The following is a 22,308-nucleotide window of genomic DNA, read 5'->3' on the forward strand; positions in this document are numbered from 1 at the left end:
GCTGGAGAGAATGAGAGTGCGAGCTGAGCCCAATCAGAACTCCTCTCTCACCACTGGACTCACTGACACCGGTGAGATACCCCTTACACTCGTGAATCTCCAGTGGTCTGTCCTTCTTCTGGGTCCCTCTTTTGTGGCTCCCTTCGGTCTCCGGCCTACAGGATCCTTGCCAGCCCTGTGGTCGCCGAGACCTCCAAAGGGAACAAAACACCTTTTCCTATGCCTCCCTAACTTATCATGTTTGGGACTCTTTAATCAAAAGCATGATCCTAATTACCCTTATCTTATCATCAGCATCCTGCACACAAAACTGTCGCTGCTGCAAGTGCTTTAACTCTGATCTAAAAGTCACCTTTCACAATAGATCACAAGAGAATCATTATAAGCGCCTATTCTACTGAAAGATCAGAGAGAAAACCATTTTAATCAATTAAGTTTGAGCATATAAGCAATTACTCATGCGTGAATTTCATCATAGCTAAAAGCTGTCTAGAAACAACTCCTGTGTGTTAACACTAACTTCATTTTAAAACTCACATTTCCTGTGTCATAACCTGTTCTTGATATAGCATTTTTATTTCATTTTGCTCCTTTTAATGTAACGATACCTTCTCATTATACTTTATCAGACTTAACCAAAATATATGCTTTCCTTCCTTAGGTCCTTCTTTAAAGCAAGAAACTCCTATTTAGTTCCTCTTTCCCGTCACTTGTTACTAGGCCAGCTCAAATTCAGTTATAAGCTAAATGAATTTCAGGCCTTCTATATGTTTCTAGATTCTACATGTTTGTAAGCATGTGCGGCCTTATATGCTCTAAGTCTCATACACAATAGATTGTCTGGACATCGCGCCAAACAAAGCTTAAGACCTTCTGTAGACCAAGCAACAACTTCGAATGAGCACAATCGCAATGTGTATACAAAATCATTTCTACGTATATAATCTTTAATGTTATTCATTTGGGTCAGCGACATTTTTAACATCCTCTTCAGAAGCTCTCTCCTCTACCCTAAAAATAAATCTATGTAATATCTGTTTGTGTAAGCCTACATTATAACCACTTCTTCTAGAAATCAAAAAGAAATCAAACATTTTCTACTCCTACAATCTTCACTAGCTTCCCCAAAGCATATCTTTTATTCCCACAGTTTCCCTTTAAGTTTTGTACACTGCTTCTTATAAACACCGGCATTTTATCTTCTAAACAGGATTCAGTTCATTTTAATCCTTTAACCTTGACATAAAAAATAACAATTTCTGCCTCAGTTTTACCATATCTAAATGATCAAAAACCCCAAAAGTTATAACATAATCCTAAAACCCATTTCAAATTAAACCTTAACTCCCTCTCTTTGACACATCTCATGTGTCAAACTCAAAATGCTTAACCCAAGCTTAGGAAATTAAAAGAAAAAGGTTAGTCATATCATCTCTCAAAACACCTCCGCCATCCTCCTCTCAGGTATATCTGCTCCGGCTCTGCAAACCTGTGTTTAAGGAATGAAATCAATTTAATCATCATGTCACGTCTTTTCGAACTCCTGGCTCCATCCAGAGCCTGCATCCTTGGAACTTGCTAAAAACAAAACCTGAACTTCACATTTCATACTCAGTTTTCCACCATTTATGATCCAATCTGTGTTATAAAAAAATAAACTTAAAACAGAACAGTTATCAGTCATGTGTTTCTTCAGTTAATGGTAACATGAGTTATATCAAAAAATGTTTCCCCTTTAGCATTTGGCATTCTCCCACCCATATAATGTAATAAATTTCAGCAAGTAATCCTCCTCAGTCACTGCTCTGTTTCCTCAATTGAAAGCCTCAGTCACACACACACACAGGAAGCCTCTTCGTCATCACTCACTCCAGCTAATTTGCATACTGAGTCATATCTCAAGAAATTGCCATAACAAGAGAAATATATGTTTAAACATTACCACATTATTGAATTACTTTCATTTTCTTTCTAAACTAATCACTTGCTTTGATCAATCAGTACAAGAGCACTCCTAAGTCACTCTTATAAAAACTACTTTAATCACTTTTCTTTTCTTTTTTCCATACCTCACTCCCTCTGTCATATAGCTTCGTTGAGTTATTCCTCAACTTCAAGCTTTAAGTGTATTTTATCAAACATTCACACCATTTTAACACTCATACAAGTAGCAAGCTGATTTTCATTGTGTATGTTTATGTTCTTAGCCAAGTTTAATCAATGCCTATGCATTAATCTTCATGAGCTTGTCCTTGTAAGGTTAATGCATTTTCTGCTTGTGTATGTGATTTTGCATATGTTGCTTTTTGCAGTGTTTCAGACTCCTTCATAATTCTCCACTTAAGCAGTCAGTTTTCTCTTTCCCAAATTTGCTAACCCAAATTTTGATTTCCCACCTGAAATAACAGCATTCCTGGTCCTCAGCCAGGAGTCAGGGCTTGCTTGTCAGGTTCAGGAACACATGGCGCTGTGAACAATTCAACCAGAAACTTGCCTTAACATGTCCAGTGATGTTAACCTATAACTTTCTTCCAACCGCTGCATGTGGAAAATTGATCCAGGTCTGCTTTGCCCCTGAAAATAACACAACTGAGACATTTTCATTATTATCATGAGTGCTTAAACGACCCGTTTTTTCTCTCTCTGGTCAGAAATACCAACTTATGACATGTATGTAAGCATGTTCTTCATTGCTTACATGATATCTGGTCATGTTATTGGAGTGTAAGCTGCTTTCTTCATTGCATCTGTAGGTTATAATCAGGTTTAATTCATGCATCTTTTCACTGAGTTCTGAATTCAAACTATCTCACTTCTGATTCTTTCCAAAAATAATTTCACATGTAACAATTTGTTACATTTGTTTTCTATTTTTTGTTTACCTCTTTGTTGTGATCTGGGGGACATCTCTAAACCATCATGAGTTCCGGCTTAAATTTCAACCCAATTATACCCTGTATTCTCGCAGTCGAACTCGTCTGGGCTTCACCTCTCACTGGTCCCTGTCCTTCTCTCCACAGTGTCCTGTATTGTCTTGAAATCTCCAGCAAACACAATCTCAAGTCAACTGTTTTCTTCTTCTCTGTTTCTTCTCCGTTGATCTTTTCAGTATTTTCCTTTTAGATCAAGTCCCAGCCTGGCAAAATATCACATTCAATGCCTTCAGACAGTCATGTCACACTGTTCTTACCAGCCTGCAGTTCACCGTGCATGTTTTCATCACGTGGTTTCTTTCATGCTGCTGCTGGAGTCGTCAGTGTTGTTTCAGTGGCACTGCCTTTTGCCTGCTGTTAATTCTTCAAGTCCATGATGTTCTGTCGGTCTTCATCAGGAAATTAACTGTCATTTACGCTTCTTCTCAGGATGGGGACAAAGTGAGAGGTCAAGCTGTAACATTTTAGCCAAAACCTCGCCTGTTTTTCCGAATTCTGTTAATCTATCCTTTTGCCGCTGTACTCGAGGTTCCAGGTTGAGAGAAGTCCACCTGTATTGACACACTAAAGCATACATACTTTTCTTAAAACCTCCATTTGCTTCATCTGCCTAGAGTTTAACTCGTCTGTCTCTCTTCTCTGGGTGCTCACTTGTCACAGTAAGTTTCCCTTTTATGGGCATGTAGAGTTCCTGTCCACACACCTTCCTGTCACACACACAGCTGCTCAGAGCCATATTTTCTGTTTCTCTTTCTTATTTTACAGCCTAATCAAACTCTGTAGTTCTATTAAGTCTTGATCTAAAAACAATGCACCCTTATTTCACACACACACTTTTAACTATACTAAATTCTTTGCATTTGTCAGCATTCACATCACAGTCTTCAGCGTGCTCAACAGAGCTCTTTTCAGACACACACCGCATTTTCTCTAAAACTTCCACTTTTTCACTCACTCTACTATCAACTTTTGTAGTGTTATTATTACTTATTTATTATTTTTGTACAAATCACACCCAATCACTCAAAACCTACTACTCACAGCATTCACACACTTAAACTGTGACAGGAGTTGAGGACTATAACTCAAAATACGCTTTCCTGAGAGTATTTTATCAGACATGCTTTTCATAATCAGAAAGAGCAAGTCAAAGAAAAACAATTGAAACCTCTATTAATTCTCACAGCACACACATAAAATGGAAAAAATAAAACACACCAGCATTTATTGCTGATGATAGGTTACTACTGAAAGTAATGTGTTAGTCTTAAGCATATACAATGCACTCAATATATTTATATATATATCAAAACTCAGTCAATTACTATACATCCACTACAGCAACTCAAAACTTTATTTATAACCCTCTAATAAGCATAAATGGCATCTTAAACACACATTCGACAATGTTTTCAGCAGTATTTGTAAAACCAACTATGGTTTAAACAGTTCACTGCTTACTAATTTGCATTTTCACACACACACAGTCACCAGACTGACTCACAGTCTCCTTTCACACAGAGATCTCTTATTTTATATTACAAAGACGTCTTATATTTACAACCACTCTCAGGCCTGACATTTCAACACCTACACAATTTCGACAAATTTACTATAGCTGTTTAAATGGATAAAACCCTGGTTTTTTGCGATCAATTCACCATTATCAGACTCTAACTGTTTCTGGTCTAATCTCTAACATCCCTAAGTTAATTTAAAAGTCTCCAAGACCCGAGGACGCACCTCTGCTACCCAAAAAAGCGCAGACAAAGAGACTCAAACTCTTAGCTTATTTAGTGTCCCAATTCTCCACAACAGCCAAACTGGACTATCCCTCTTTTTAAAGAGGACAAAGCCTACGCGTCCGTGGCTTTGACAATCGTCACCTCTGAACTATGCGCTTCCTAGAAGCTGCACTGCCATTCTTGAAAAATTTATAATACTTTGAAACAACAATCAACACCTCAGAAAAAGTGTATGACTGACGCAGATCTAACCTGATGACCAATGGGGACTTTAACCCACAAAATGACCAATTCCCTAACTTTCCTACTTGGGACTCAAACCCAATTTCACTGTTTTCCTTTTCCTTAGGACTCCAACCCAGTACTGTAACTTACAAACTTCCATTATCATTACTTCAACTTTCAAACCTCATGAGATTTTCACCAAAATCAAAACAGACATTTACCAGCCAGACTTTTGACCGCTTCGCCTTGGGCATTTTTAATCTGTAGCTCTGCTCTAAAAGAACGTACGTACCTGGGCCCGCCTACTATGCTCGCAAAGGTAAAATGATTGTCTAGAATCCAAAGTGTATCACATCTCAGGAAAAAAAGCACCGAAAGAAAGCACCGAAATGTGCGCTGCCTTTCGGTCTGGTTACTACCGTTTATGTCAGAACCGGTGCCATCATGGCACCGGACACCGGTACCCATCCCTAGTTGTGATCAGTGTTTACTCAAAAAAGTAAAGTAAAAAAGTTATTACACATATTACACGGAAGACTTTTATCAAAAGTAATGCAGTATGTTACTTAAAAGGAGACTTTTGTGTCAAGGCTGAAGTGGATCAGTGTCACACTGGAAAAACACCAGGCGAGGCTTTTCTGCAGCCAGGTGAGACAGATGAACAGGTTAAATAGATGTGGTGGGCGTGGCCTTTTTAAAAGGAAAAACTAAAATAAATATGTTTTCATTGGGGTTATTCCTTGTGACTAATTTCTTAGTATAATAAACGTCTGTCTTTACTTTAGAAGTACAGATCCTAGTGTTAAAAATACATTGCAGAGGGTGACTTTGCCTCTAAACAATAAATATGTGCAGTCAGGGGGTAATGTGGATTCAGCAGGTGGGGGAACCTAAAATTAGCTGTAATGTCTCAGTGGAAAAGAATTTAAACTCACAATAATTTCTATTGAGAGCTTCAGTAGATTTTCATAGTGTTCATGAGTTGTTCTGTCCGTTTACTGGCTGCACACCGTTTATGCTGTCTGTTTTCTAGATGGTATAAAGTTGCTATGAAGGGGGAAAACAGTCAGGGAATCCCAGCATCATCAGCTAAAGTTCATATCAATCTCTGCTACATTTGATGTAAGCTAACTGTGACCATTAATTCATAGCCACTCTGCACCAGTCACACACTGTTTTTACTTTTTACATCACAGTAAACACGAGTAAACTAACCTGTTTATCCGGCCCTAGCCTGCAGAGGATTTTACATGAAGTCTTTAAATAACCCAGTTACTCTTCCTCAGTTTGTTTAGCAGCAGGTTTCACAATGTGGAAAAACATAATGTCACATGTACAGATCCAATATTTGATTAGGGAACATGAGGACTTACATGTAAGCTTTAAAAAAGCATCCTTCCATTTAAATTTAAGCTCTCTTCTTCCTCTTCTGTCCTCTTTCTTGTTCTTGTCACTCACTGATAGAACATTAAATACACTCATAAGACACCTGATACACACCTGTGTTCGTGTAGTTTTGAGACTCTTCGCTTTGTCAGTTTTCCTCATAGTTTCACACATGCATGAAGCAGCCTCACCCTGACAGCTCAACCGTCAAATAACTGTGTCAGCTGATCACTTCCTGTCCTGTGATTGGCTGAGCTTCAGGCCTTCTCTCAGCCAAACTGGAAACAGGGATTGAGACAGTGTGAGGGTTTGTGGAGTGCCACAGTGCTGTAATGAATACTGTAGTGGAACAAGTTCTTTCACACTCATCCTGGAGCTGCTGTATGTCCATGATCTGCATGGAAACACATCTATGGAGAGGAAATCCAGCTGCTGAGGGTCATATCTGCATCATTGTAGCTACAGTGGATGTTTCAGTGTCAGGACTGAAGGCGGAGCTTTGTGCGTGTCAGGGCGCAAAACTAGGAGAAAGGAAGTGATCTGTGGCCGGCCGGACTTCATTCCACAGATGTGCTTTAACAAAGTGTGAAGCTGAACTCTGAGCTGTGACAGTGTGAGCAGTGTGAGAGTGTCAGTAGATGATCAGCAGAGGAAAGTGAAGCTGCTGTGAGCTGATGTCCTGAAGAGCTTTTAAAGAGTCTCTGAGTTTGACAGGAACATGAAGACGTTTGTGGTGTTTCTGATCCTCCTGCATGGTAAGTACACCTTCCTCTCTGCTCTCATCATCAGCTTTTCTTTCATCTCTCTCTCTTTAATGTGTTGAAGTGCAGCAGGAGGAGATTTCCATCAAACACTGGATTCTGATTCAGATCTGTCATGACGTGCATGAAAAACTATTCATGAAATTAAACACTTACAACAACCAACCAAAACCTCAAACATGAAACTAAATACTAGCAAACTACCAGGAGCACGAGACAGACAGCATAAAGAAGGCACGACACAACCCAGGGCAAAGAAAACCCAGAGCTTAAATACACAGCAGAGTAATCAGGGAATTGGTGACGGAAGGGAAACACAGCTGGTAGAAATGAGACCTAATGAGACAAGGGAAGCAAAACTAGAAACACTGAAAGTCTGTCTTCATGGCAATGTAAGAACTCCAGCAACACAAACTGAATTTTCTTTTTCAAATTAACCAGTCAGAACTTCATAGATAGGTCAGCTGACATATAATAGGTAGGTATTGGTTAATTGGCTAAGTCACACCCAAGTAAATACCGGACTAGATCATTACTGATGAGGGGGGGTGACATAACCCCCATATGTCTGAAAATAACACATGCATGAAATGCATAAGGAGGATGCTATAAATATACACACAGGTTAAAAAAAAAGGGGGGGGGGGTCTTTAATGGTGAAAGCACGTTTGAATTAGAAAACAAGATTACATCATCACATAGGAACACGTTTATTAAATGATCCTTATTTATGTCTCTAAAATGTAAAATTTAGTTTGACATTTTATGTGATGGACTTCCTGCCTCTGATCTGCGCTGTGTTCTCTTTAATGAGTTGTTAAAATGTTGAATGTTTCTGTCGTTCTGTCTCCTGGTTTCTGTAAATGTGTCTAAACTTGATCTTCACCTCAAAGTGACTCATGGAGCCTCTGTCTGTGTGTCCTCAGTATCCCAGCATGCCTCAGCTGTGGAGCTGTATGAGAGGGACTCGTTCATCCTGCCCTGTCATGTCGACACTTTAAATCTGACTAAATCCACAGTGGTGTGGAGTCGCTCCAACCTCAGTCCTCCAACCGTCCACCAGCGTCAACTTCAAGGAGACGAACTGAAAGATCAAAACCAGCGTTACAGCGGCCGAACATCCATGAAGACTGACGCTCTGGAAACTGGAGACCTCAGCCTGAACCTGACCAACCTCCAACTGTCTGACAGCGGCACCTACACCTGCTCCGTTAGAGAACATGGACGTGAACTGAGTCGGAGTGATATACAGCTACAGGTCAAAGGTCAGCAACAAACATCTGCTGTAGATACATCTGACATCACTCAGATAAAACTTTACTATTTTACTGCTGCATAAATATGTTCACTCAAAAAATATTAGCTTGAGGTATGTTCAGTAAAATATATCACCACATTCAGTCAGAGGTCAAAGGTCATGTTTTTCTTTTCTCCACAGAACAGTTTCCATCCTGGGCCAAAGCTCTCCTGATTCTCCTTATTCTTCTTTTGGTTTCTGGAAGTCTCATATTTTATTTCCGTCAATATTATAAATCAGGTGAGTGTCCCGTACTATACACAAGTAGAGCTCACACAAACTTGTTCCAGAAGCTGAAAGAGTTGAGAGTTACAAACAGCTGATACAGAGAGCTGAAGAGAAACTTCCAGGTTTGTTCCAGAAGTCAGAAAACCTCCTTCAGACTCAGTCATTGATCAGTGAAACAGCTCCACAGCATGACTTTACTAAACAGTGTGTGTGCTTCACTGCATTGATCTGACACAGAGGCTGCATGTGGACAAGCTGTTCTTTCATTATTTGCAGTTAATCCAGACAAAAGACTCGTTACTCATATTTCCAAGAGAGACCAGCAGGGGGCAGAAGATGTTACAACAAATACGACTAATAACAATATAACAAGTAAAGAACCAATATTCATTCAGAATGTTCAAATACTATATTCTGTACAGACCAGTGAACACAAATGTATGAGTTGTGTGGAATAACAGACCAAAACAAGAACACTGACCAAAAGAGCTGTTCTCTCGCTCCAAAATGAAATACAACTCCTCCACCGTAGCCGTTTCTGACAATTTTAGCTCAATTTGTAGATTATTCCAGGAAACCTTATATTCTAAAGCCTTTTTTCCTAATTCTGTTATGAGTCTGGCAACAAACATTTGCATATTCTTGTGAAAGTGTTGGCTCTATCAGTTCAGCGGATGGAGCGGATGTTGTCATTTAGCCAGGGTAAGGACTCGGAAACAGAAACTGGTCTCATTTTAACCGGACAGATTTCATCTAAGATCGAAAAACAACAGTTATTAAATAGATCTGTTAAGAAATCAACGCCGTTTTGTGGGGATAGAGTTAAATTAAAAGCATCCGAGAAATTCTCCGCTGTGGAGGAATTTATGATGCGCGAGATAATTGTCCGGTGAACAGGAGACAAAGGCTCGTGAAAAGACATGTTAAAAAGAATACATGATCAGAGATAAAAATGTCCTCAGAACAAATAGAATCAATATTCAAACTGTTGCAAAATCAGTTTCACCCCGGTTCTTTTTATTCCTCGAGGCATCCAGAGACGGCGCCGGACACAGTAGTTATTTTCACAAAAACCTTTATTCATCTTTATTCATCTTCATTTAAGCATGCATCTTCTAGAAGATGCTCTGCAGATCTTCCCTCCTTTATTTGTTACAACCAGCTTTATAGAAGTGACCCCATCATAAAACCCCCATGGTGTGCTGCAAACTCTGCGTCTGTGTGTGTATGGACGCGCACGTGAGTGCCTGTGTGTGCGCGTACCCGTATGTCTATGTGAGTGCACGCCCGTGAGTGTGCGTGTGGATGTGTGAGTGTAACAGTTTAAGCACTGTGTGTGTGTCTCTGCGTACGTGACTTCCTGACGGTCATAAAAGTAATCTCACCCAAGCTACACCAAATGCCTCTATACAACATAGAAAACAGTTAACATATTACAAACACTGAGACCCCCACTCTGCATCCATATAACAATTATGAGTTTCTATTTATTTGTTTATTTACATAGAAAAGAGCAGTGGTCCAAATATGGAGCCCTGTGGAACTCCTTTGGATTCGGTGCTAAAAGAGGAAGAAAACCAAGCAACGTGGATGCACTGTGTTGTAGCGGACAAGTAATGAGATAACCAACTTACAGCAGTTAAAGATTGACCAGTATTGTTTATTATTAGAATTCCATTGTATCGCTATTGTCGTTCACTACTTTAATAGCAGCAGTTACTTGTGTTTTTTTCTGAATCCTGACTGATGTTGGAAAAGAGTTAAATTTTTGTTAAAAAATTCTTTGAGTTGTTAACTAATAAGCTTTCTGTAGACTTAAACATTTAAACTAAAAGACACACTTTAGATATGGGTCCGTAGTTGATGGGAATAACGGCATTACAAGTAACGGCGTTACTTTTTTCAGTAACAAGTAATCTAACTAGTTACTATTCCTATTTTCACAACGCCGTTACCGTTACTAAGAAGAAAATGCGGTGCAGTCTCATTACTATTTTTCAACAAACAGACGGTTGAAGCTGTGTTCAGCTTACCGCACCTCAGTTGCACGGAAGTAGCTGTAAGTAATCTGGGCGTTACAGCTTTAAGCAGATGCGCGTGCTCCTGCGGGCGGCAATCACTTTCTGCCCGACGATCACTTTTTGGCACAACACCTGGAGCTAAGGGGGCAAAACAATCACATGAGTGCTGCTGTTTGACTGACGAAGAATAAAGTAGTCCTTGTAAGCCAATCACATGACCACTTTAATATTACAAAGCAACAAGGTGATACAGTTTTTAAATTGTGTTGATAGGCCACATAAAACCAGATTCATGATAAACAATATATATACGCTGTGTTTTTTCCTCAGTCATTTCGTCACGTTTACTGAGGACAGCGCTAGCAAGCACTCTCTGCTTATGACCAAAGAAACCAAACAAAGAAAAACAGCTCGTTCGTGTTGGTGGAAAAATGCACCATGTCAACCAATCAAAAAATGATATGGCAACATGATATTTGGTTGTTTAGGACTGCTGTCTCCAGGTAGAAACAGGAGTGATACACCTGCTGCTGTCAGACCTGCAGGTATCAGGCTGTGATGTTTCCTTTATAGTGGACAGAAATTATTTTTGGAGTAGCACAAATAATTTGTGTGGCATCTTATTGAATGCAGAAAGGCTGATTGTTCTGTAAATAGTTTGAAATAGTTATTTAAAAAAAGGGGTAAAAGGTAAATGGCTGCAAATAACTGTTGATTTTAAAATTGACAGTTTATATTTGCATTTAAAGTTATGAAATATGATTCAATAAACATGTTTGTGGTTGTTAAAGTAAAAAATATAACCTTTTCTACTCTGATTTTATATTTTTTGTTTGATTTTAGATCAATTGTGTTAATACAGTCTGTCAACATGAAAACCTGACTGTAAATTCAGACACGTGAGGTTGTGTTGAAAACAATGATACCAAATAAGGCAAAGGAAATAGTTTTTAAAGGTCAAATCAAAAGTAGTCAAAAATGGCCAATTATACCCTGGACCCCAGAGGGTTAAACATTTTTTTTAAAAGTAACACAATAGTTACTTTTCAAGTAATTAATTACTTTTAGAATATTGTAACTCAGTTACTAACTCAGTTACGTTTTTGAAGAAGTAATTAGTAATTATAATTACTTACGTTTTCAAAGTAATTCGCCCAACACTGGTAGTTAGTAACATCTGAATTATCACCTCCGTTCAGCAAAGGAAAATACACAGATTTCCATATTTCAGGGATTTCACGGTTTAAAGGCTTAAATTAAAAATACAGGTTAGTGGTTCTGCCAGATATCAGCAATCACACATTGGTCACTGATATTTGCAAAAATACCAATATGGACATGTTAGTGAAAAATAAATGAGTAGGATTTAATTTTACATAAAGGTCAAGTATGTAAAGAATTTAGAAGAAGGAAATTAGAGGTCCTCCAGGACTTTATCTTATTAAGACATGCCTGTAACTGATTGAGTTAAATGGTATCAGCAATAAAAATCAAATGCATAGCATGTGCATGGTAATCAAATAAATGTATGAATAATTTTTGTGTGTGAAGAAAACTCCTCATTTACATGAACAAACTGGAATCTATCAGATGTGATTCAAACCACTGCAGTGAATTTCCTTTAATAACTCTGGTGTGTTCTAGTCTTTGTAGGAAAATGTTGTGGTCTACACTGAGGTCTAACAGGACAAGCACAGAAATAAGTCCTCTGTAACAGGTCATAAGAAGAACATTAGTAACCTTCACTACAGCTCATGTTGTGCTTTGTTGTCCTCTCAGTCTGCTGGGTGGAGGTGAATTCAGGGGTGGAGTCTGTCCAGCTGATCTGCAAAACCACAGTTTGTCTGCCTAAAGATGCTAAAGTCGAGTGGAAGGATGCAAACAACAGGAAGGTCCACGTGTATGAGAACGGCTCTGACCAGCCTGAAGAACAGGACGATAAATACAAGAACCGAACAAAGATGAAGAGAAACTTACTGGAACCTGGAGACCTCAGTCTGACCCTGAAACACCCCACAGATGGAGACAACTCCACCTACACCTGCACCGTCTACAGCAGGGAGGGAAACATCCTGATGGAGAAACAAGTGGAGCTGAAAGTCAGAGGTCAGTGCTGTAGATACAGGTCAAAGGTCAGAGGTCATGCAAGAGTTTATTCTCTAAACATTTTAAGTTTGAATCTTTTTTCAGTTCATTCAAATAAATTCTTTGATGCCGTTGTCTAAAAGCCAAAAATTTTAGGGGGAGCAACTGTACGTTTAATTGAACAGACTAAGACTAAGAGTCCCCACAGTGGGAGTCCATGATGGCTCAAAGTCTCTGATCCTAACTGTTCCTGAGTCTCTCCCCCTGCCTCCTCTTTGGATCTTCTCCTCCTCTGTAACATGAGGAAACATGCAGAAATGATTGAGTCAGCATGCTATTCATCACATGCTTCACAATATTTTTCTGTCTTCGGGTTGGAAGAAAGTTGGTTTGGAAACATATTCAGCGATGCTTCATCTCCTGCTTTGTGTTTGTGTGGGTGCCATCCTGATGACATCCAGTTTGTGCTCCACTGGGTGATGAGAGTCAAATCTTATACAGTGAACCATATGTGGTGGTTTATGGTACATATCAACTTTTAAATGTCTCCCATTACTGATGGACATCTCGCAGTCTAAGAAGGCTAACCTGCTACTTTTCATATCCTCCCTGGTGAATTTGTGTAGGTCCACCAGGTTAATGTAATCAGTGAATTGTGGTACATCCTCAGGTTTAGATTTTACCTAGATGTTATTCACGTACCTCAACTAATCATTTGGTGTTGTTCCAGGGCAGTATAATAAACCCCCCTTTTCCACTTCTTCCATGTACAAGTTGGACACAATGGATGAAACTGAAGAACCCATGGTATACCCATGTTTCTGCCAGTAGTACTGACCCTTGTATGTGAAATAGGTGGAATTAAGACAGTTCCAAGAGCAAACACACTTGGTCAGTAATGAGAGTGATTCTGTTGATGGTATTGGGGTCATCCTGTAATCTTTTATGAACTACCTCCAACGCTTCAGTAATTGGAACACAAGTGAAGAGAGATGTAACATCCCAATGGTACGTCTTTCAATGCTTTGATTTTAGCCAATCCCCAACTCTCTGTGAATAGTATTCATGGTTATTTATGAGTAGTCATTGATCAATGGTCGTAGATCAGTGGTCATGACAATTTGCATATCAATGGTCAAAAACTGACACCCCCCCCCCCCCCCCCCCCAGCATATTGTTCATTCAGTGGTGCTAGTTTCAGTCATTGTGCAAAGGTACTCCCAATGGGGAAACTTGTAGTCAGCTGAGAAGACACTTGGATGACTGACAAAACATTTCTCCCACTGAAAGCCCTATGTCCAGATGAACACAACCGACTTTTTACAGTTCACATGGATTTTTTTGCAGTCAGACTACATCAGCACATAAGCCTGAGAAAGCATTAAATGTAAAGTGTAAAAAAGAAGAAAAGTTGTGACAGTTTTCCTCCAGTAGTCAGTCTGTGGTCCAGACCATTTCAAGGTGAGTTTCATTATCAGCAGTGTCACTGAGAATCAGGGCTTACATCCATCTATCTTCTTCCACTTATCCTGGGGTGGGTCACAAGGGCAAGATCCTAAGCACAGAAGCCCAGTCCTCCCTTTCCCCAGCCACCTCCTTCAGCTGGTCTGGGGGAATGCCAAGGCATTCCCTGGCCAGCCAAAAGATATAATTGCTCCAGCATGTCCTGGGACTGCCCCAGGGCCTCCTCCTGGTGGGACATGCCCAGAACACCTTGACCAAGAAGCTACCAGGAGCCATCATTTTCAGATGCCTGAATCACCTAAAGTGACTCCTTTCGATGTGGAGGAGTAGCGTCTCTACTCTGAGCACTCCAAATATCTACACTTCACAGAGTTCTTTTGATTCCTCAGAGGCATCCGATGGAAGACAAAACACTGCTCAGTAGACCATTTAACACTTTATTTTCTCTTTCACATTACTTCTAGAAGGGAGATGCATCCTGCATGACACGTTGCCGCAGATCTCAAAATGGTGACGCGCACCTGACAGTTTCATTCCCGGGCACCCCATTCTAGTCTAAACAACAGCATTTCAATAACTTTCGACTACAATATGGTTCCTTCTTATCTACTGCTCTACAGGCAAATATGGGTGAGAGTCTACGACTGAAGGACACCTATTCTAATGCCTTTATTATTCAGGGTTGTGTCCACTCAACACTACTTCTATATGATTATATGGCATTTTTGAATAATATGAGATTAATAAAAGGCACAGTAATAAAGCACTTCAGGTAAGATCATTCCAACATCCCCTCTTTTGGTCTCCCCCCATGGTAGACCAACAGTACTGCAAGTCATCAAACATAATATCAGTGGATTGACCCTTCCTGGTTCTCAAAAGTGGCATCATGTGGTCTGCCTCGGCATCAGAATCTCCCACAGCCTGATTTATCACTCTTACCAATAACAGATACAAAGAAAAACCCAACAATCATATGACCCCCTACGAGCAAGCACTTTGGCGAAGGTGGGAAGGAAAAACTCCCTTTTAACAAGAAGAAACCTCTGGCAGAACCAGGCTCAGGGAAGGGCGGGGCCATCTGCTGTGACCGGTTTGGGTGAGAGAAAGAAAACAGGATAAAGACATGCTGTGGAAGAGAGAATGAGATTAATAACAGATATGATTCAATGTTCAATTCAATTCAAGAGCCGTGAAAGGATTAGGGACAGGAACAGTTTTAGTTGTCAACATATCATTAATAGTCCTCAAATCATGTGCCATACGATATTTTCCCATGCCGTGCTTTTCTACAGGCAAAATTGGAGTGTTCCAGCATGAGGTTGAGGGTGCTAACACCCTTACCTTCAATAAGCCCTCTATGGTCTCCGCCATACCCTCCTCTGCCTCAGGTCTGTGACGGTATTGCGGACGCCAAATCGGGACTTCCTTCTCCAACTCAGAAGTCACAGGGGAGCACGTGGTTAAGCCGAGCAACCAGCCACCCTTTAGAGCAGGGGTCGCCAACTTCAGGCCTCGAGGGCCGGTGTCCTGCATTTTTTAGATGTGTCCGTTATCCAACACAGCTGATTCAAATGGCTAAATTACCTCCTCAACATGTCTTGCAGTTTGCCAGAGGCCTGGTAATGAATTAATCATTTGATTCAAGTGTGTAGACCCAGGGTTAAGGCAACATCGTAGACATAGAGGACAGCTACAAGTACCTGGTGATCCCACAGGCACACCAACATTGTGATTAATAAACAAATGTTTGAACCGTGCTTTCTCAGTCTGCGCCTGAGTCCAAGATTGTCCAAAGAATCCAAATTATCCTTGTATGTGTGACGTCTGTGAGACGTCTTCACTTTTTGTTTCTAAATGAATGTTTTGGAGTGGTTCAGCAGTTTATTCCACATTTGTATTCAAGACAGTGGATAACAGTGAAAAGCTCATCTGGTTATCACTTTTAATTTTGTGTTTGATGTCCTCTCAGTCCCCCGAGTGGAGGTGGAGGACAGGGTGGACTCTCTCCAGCTGCCCTTCAATACCACAGGTCTGCCTGAAGACGTTATAGTGGTCTGGAAGGACGGGAAATCCAGAATGATCCACATGTATCAGAATGGCTCTGACCAGCTTGAAGAACAGCACCATGTTTACAGAGACCGAACGAAGATGAATGAAGACCTGCTGAAAAACGAAAACCTCAGTCTGACCCTGAAACACCCCACGGACTGTGACGGTGGAGCTTTCATCTGTGAAGTTTGGAGGAATGGAGACATTTTCATAGCAAAACCACTGCTGCTTAAACCCAAAGGTTTGATCCATTGTTTACTTTTTTCCTTGTATGTCACTAAGAACAGACTGCCCTGACATCAATGCAAAAAAATTTGCTTTGATGCTCCATTTAATGCATGACTCTGTTATTTATCACAATGGAAATTACAAAAGTTTCAACTACATTCAAGACTAAAAACAGACCTGCAATAGAAATGTGTTTGGGAGCATTAAGCTCATCAGGAAGCCTGTTCCGTAGAAGAGGGGCCTGAAAACTGAAGGCTCTCCCTCCCATTCTACTTTTAAATACTCTAGGAACAACAAGTAGGCCTGCAGAGCGGGAGTGAAGTGCTCTAATAGGGTGATATGATACTACAAGGTCATTAAGATAAGATGGGGCCTGATTATTTAAGACCTTGTATGTGAGGAGCAGGATTTTGAATTCAATTCTGGATTTAAAAGGAAGACAATGAAGGGAAGCCAAAACAGGAGAAATATGCTCTCTCTTTCTAGTCCCTGTCAGGACTCTTGCTGCAGCATTTTTGATTAACTGAAGCTGAGTGCAGCCATCCTATTTTACATAGAATCAACAAATAAACAAGAATATCAAGAATGAATATCAAGGGGTTTTAGTTGCTTTTGAACACAATAGCAATCAACAGCAACAATGCACAAAATACAAACATAAAAGACTTTGAACAAGTATATTACATCTACAAAGACTCATCACAGAAGTCCAAATCAGACCGTTGGGCCTTTGTCTGTACTGCAAAGTCTCAACCTCAGCAGATATCTTGATACATGTTCAATCTGTCAGTTTTTGTTGTTGTTGTGACTTAAAGAATCTTCAGCAGAATCTTCATGACTGGAACATCCAAAATGTCTCCAGAGGCTCCGAGTCCAGATGAACATGTATTAGTGTTTAGAGTGGAACTGAGATGATAGGGACTAGGACCTGGGGGACATCAGTGAGTGATGGAGCGGTCAGCAGGTGTGGGCAGGTGTGGACAGGTACTTGATGGAGTGTTTCCTGCACGCTGGACTCCATATGATATGTTAGCAGAGAGGATCTGGCTCCTGATTGGTTGAAGTGGAGCCCATCTGCTGCAGAAAGACGCCTCCTGTCCCAGAAAACATTGAAGTTGTCTCTGTGTGGGAGCGCTGTTTGGAATCCGGTTTGTGCCCATGTGGATAAGGATGGTGTCGGCCTCCGCACGGGATCGTATTCTGCCAGGAAACTTGTCTAAAATGTCCCAGAGCGTCGGGCCGGGAAAAGACACAGCGTACGCCTCCTTTATTGTGAAATTCCTCACCATGGTAACTGAACACATCAGCTGGTCTGCAGCAGGTTATGTTCAGTTTGAGGCTCAAATTGGCTCAAAGTGTCCCATTTTCACTGATTGTTTTCCCGACGACATGCTTCAAGTGTGATCTGGATCCTCTGCTGAAGGAATCTGCTTTCTATCCACAACCTGTTGATCCGTATCTGACTAACAGCAGCGCAGGAAGCCCTGCAGTTATAGAGAAACTGTCTGAGTCGCATTGTTGCTGCAGTTTACCTGCAACTGCTGAAGAAAAAGTCTCAGTGTGTTTGTGTTTGGTCCTAATCTGCTGCCCAGTCTGTTTGACACTGCTGGATTTCCAGCTGATAGATGACAGATTAGAAACTGATCAGTCTATTAATCACACAATATTCCATCAATAGAATTGATTTGACTTTGATTTGTGTAACAAAGTGATTTCCACGTCTCCTTCATGATGTGACAGTGTCAGAGCTGAATGCACTTGTAGACTATCATTGTCATGGTCCTGGGTCATTTTGACCCAGTGTTCTCAGTTTTCCTGTGGTTTTGTATTTTGTTCCTTATGTTCATTGGATTGTTTGGTTTGGTATTTGGATTCCCCCCGTGTCCATGCTTTTATTGTGATGTTTGTTCTGGTACCGTGTTCCTTTGTGTTCTGTGTTCTCCTCATCCCCTCGTGTATTCATCCTTGTTCTCTGCCTCTCTCTGTCTGTGCTCATCTCTGTGTACTGTGTTGTGTTTAAGGTCCACATCTCGGTGTCAGTATTTTCAGTTTCGTGTCCTCCCCGCTCGGTCATGAGTAATTGTCCTCAGCTGTGTTCCCCGTGTGTTCCCACTTCCCTCATTACCTTCTGTGTATTTATGTCAGAGTGTCCCTTTGTTCCATGTTGCGTCGTCCCTCTAGGTTGTGTGCATTTCCCGTGTCTTCCCAGCGCCTCAGCTTTAGTTTCTCCCAGTATAGTTTTGTATGTCTTCTTATGTTCCTGTTAATAAAGACCTGCCTTTGAGTTCACCCCTGTGTGTCTAGAGCCGTGCATTTGGGTCCTCTCTTGCCTTCACACAGCCGCTCCATGACAATCATGTTTTTATGGCTCACATTTAAAGTGTTCCAGCTCTAATGTGCAGCTGTCATATTAGAAATAGAAGCAGCTCTGATTTTATAAATCTATGAAGTTATGAATTCACACATGAACAGTTTTCTGCAGCGTTCCTCTTGGCGTTATTTGCAGCTCCACTCTTGTTTTTGCTCTAATAATTATTTCTCTCCATGAGCTGTTTCTCTGCCTGAAGGAGGCGCCACTCCATCGCTTCATTTAGTGCAGAACAAGAGTCACATGATGCTGCTCTGTGAACACCAATCACACTTTGTACAGCTCATGTTGTGTTTGTTGTCCTTTCAGTCTGTCAGGTGGAGGAGGGGGCGGAGTCTGTCCAGCTGACCTTCAAAACCACACAAAACCTGCCTGAAGATGGTGAAGTGGAGTGTAGACGCCATCAACCTGAATACAGGATGGTCCAAGTGTATGAGAATGGCTCTGACAAACCTGAAGAACAGCACCGGGATTACAGAAACCGAACGAAGATGAATGAAGACCTGCTGAAAACTGGAGACCTCAGTCTGACCCTGAAACAGCCCACAGAGAGAGACGGTGGAGGATACAGATGTGATGTCTACAAATCACAGTTTTTTGGGAATATCCATGCCTATCGCATCCTGCTAAGGAAGAAAACAGTAGTCTTGTTAGGTTGCAGATCATTTTGGCAATCTTTTCCCGTGCATTCAGCGCATCGACAAAGTGCGCGTAGGCTAGCCGCTGCCTTCTGCCCCAGACAGCATGTTCTGTACAACAGAGTCATGCTTTGTCCTCGCCTGAACGGCCATGGTGCTGTTACGCAATACAACAGCTCCGACTCAAAGGATGAGCTGCACGTTAGATACCTGGACGGAGAAGACAGCGGTATTGTCGTCGTTGGAATAAATCGACCAAAAGCCAAAAATGCCATAAACAAAAATCTTGTGAAAATGATGTTTGAAGCTGTGGAGGACATCAAGAAGAATAAAAATGTGCGCAGTGTAATTTTATGTAGTTTGGTTCCTGGTATATTTTGTGCAGGTGCAGATCTGAAGGAGAGGGCCAAGATGCACCAGAGCGAAGTGGGACCATTTGTATCCAAAGTAAGAGCCCTCATTACAGAGCTAGGAAACCTGCCAGTACCAACAATTGCTGCAATTGATGGTGCTGCCTTAGGAGGAGGCTTGGAAATGGCCCTTGCTTGTGACATCAGAATTTCCTCCAATACTGCCAAAATGGGACTAGTTGAGACTAAACTTGCAATTATTCCTGGAGCAGGTGGTACACAACGTCTCCCTAGGGTGATTGGCGTCTCTCTTGCCAAGGAGCTCATCTTTGCTGCACGAGTGGTTGATGGAACACAGGCGCAACAAATGGGTCTTGTCAGTCATTCTGTGGAGCAGAATAACAGTGGAGATGCTGCCTACTTGAGGGCTCTGGAGCTTGCACGGGAGATTAACCCCCAGGGCCCAATTGCAATAAGGATGGCAAAGTTGGCAATTAACCAGGGGATAGAGGTGGATTTATCTACAGGTCTGGCAATAGAAGAGGCTTGTTATTCCCAGGTGATACCAACCAAAGACCGTTTGGAAGGCTTGTCTGCTTTCAAGGAGAAGAGGCAGCCTCAGTACAAAGGGGAATGAAGTCATCGTTCCAGAATCGATCAGTTCTGCCTTCAGCTCTGCTACTGTTCCACTGCTTCCAACATAAATTATGGGTCAGACTAAACTCGTCAACACATTAGCCCTTACATCATAGTTGACAGCTGGACCTTAGGGGTCGTTGTGGTTGGTGTTTCAGGCTAAAGCACTTTCTGACTTTGATAATTCAATTCATGTTTATTTATATCGTGACAGTTTAGCAGTCACCACAAGGTGCTTTAAATTGTAAAGTAAAGAATTTACAACTAATCACATTAAGATTTGGAGAAACAAAGCAAACTAACCCAGCTAAGTTAAATGTGTCCTGCTGTGTTCATGTCTGCATAAAACAGTTTTTGATTCCCTTTACCAAAGTGAAGTGAATGGAGGTGGTTTGATGTCTTACTTTTGGGGCCTCAATGTGCTAGTAACAAAAAAATCTTTCAGATTAATTGGTTAAAAATCATTAATTGTTTTTGGTGCCAAATTAATCTGAATAAAAACTTATCTCAACTCTATAATTTACCAAAAAAAGTTCTGAGCGACTTGATTACTGGTCAGAGCTTGACACTTTTCCCCATAGCAAATAGCAAACATAAGCTAACTATTTTGTTTACATGTCATCTTTACTTGCTGCCCAATTTTGTTACTTACTTAAGACAACATCATATTAAAGTGTTTTTTTTTTTGTTTTTTTTTTAAATACAAACATCCCTGATAAATATGAGGGGTGCCTAAATGTTACATCACCTGAAACTATCTGAAATCGGCTTGTCTTCCTTTGCAGCAACTTTGTTCTGATTGGCTATCCCTTGAAAAGCACAACAGTGTGTTGTACTTCTCTGTTGACAGCCAGAGCCACACCTGAGATAACGATATTAAGGATATCAGTTCTGACATCATACAAGGCTAAGAGTGTCACGGTCTGTTTGCCAGACCGTGGGGATGTGAGGAATGAGGACCCAAAGTGCAGGACTTTATGATGAAGGCAGTGCGTTCATTTACAGTGGTGTAATGATCCAAACAACAATAAATCCCCAGTGCAATCCCGACTCCCGTTCCGTGTCTTCTTCTCAGTGCGGTGTGGCAGCAATTTCTCACACCAGCCTATTAATTAACGAAAGACCAAGACAGACTTTTAATTCATTTGAAAGCCTGATGCTTAACGTTGTCCACCCTAGCTGTAAAACTCAGAAACCAGTCTTACTTATTATCATCTATCGTTCACCTGGGCCTTACACAGAGTTTCTGTCTGATTTCTCAGACTTTTTATCTGATTTAGTTCTCAGCTCAGATAAAATAATTATTGTGGGTGATTTTAACATCCATGTAGATGCTAAAAATGACAGCCTCAACATGGCATTTAATCTTTTATTAGACTCAATTGGCTTCTCTCAAAATGTAAAAGAACCCACCCACCACTTTAATCACACTCTAGATCTTGTTTTAATATATGGCATAGAAACTGAACATTTAACAGTGTTTCCTGAAAACCCTCTCCTGTCTGATCATTTCCTGATAACATTTACATTTACAATAATTGATTACACAGCAATGGAGAGTAGACTTTATCACAGTAGATGTCTTTCTGAAAGCGCTGTAACTAAGTTTAAGAATATAATCCACCCACCACTTTAATCACACTCTAGATCTTGTTTTAAATTATATGGCATAGAAACTGAACATTTAACAGTGTTTCCTGAAAACCCTCTCCTGTCTGATCATTTCCTGATAACACTTACATTTACAATAATTAATTACACAGCAATGGAGAGTAGACTTCATGAACTTCTTCACAAATAAAATTTTAATAATTAGAGAAAAAATGACCAATAATCATCCTACAGATGTAATATTATCTAAAGCTACTCTTAGTACCATTGATGTTAAGTT

At 40.7% G+C, this 22,308-nt stretch overlaps 2 protein-coding genes across 3 annotated transcripts in view; one reads left to right on the forward strand and one right to left on the reverse strand.

Moving 5' to 3' along the window:
* Positions 1-22,308, reverse strand: part of LOC102789482 (methylglutaconyl-CoA hydratase, mitochondrial-like) — a 674,272-nt gene that overhangs the window by 380,338 nt on the left and 271,626 nt on the right. The window lies entirely within an intron of this gene.
* On the forward strand, positions 6,928-20,582 carry LOC102778222 (uncharacterized). Its single transcript, XM_087838520.1, has 6 exons — positions 6,928-7,044; positions 7,977-8,315; positions 8,489-8,587; positions 12,376-12,702; positions 16,118-16,438; positions 19,103-20,582. Exons 1-6 carry the CDS (start codon positions 7,008-7,010, stop codon positions 20,416-20,418), a joined length of 2,439 nt encoding a protein of 812 aa, XP_087694646.1. The 5' UTR covers positions 6,928-7,007; the 3' UTR covers positions 20,419-20,582.

Source organism: Neolamprologus brichardi, chromosome 3 (assembly GCF_056152115.1).
Source record: "Neolamprologus brichardi isolate AB-2024 chromosome 3, ASM5615211v1, whole genome shotgun sequence".
Taxonomy (NCBI): Eukaryota; Metazoa; Chordata; class Actinopteri; order Cichliformes; family Cichlidae; genus Neolamprologus; species Neolamprologus brichardi.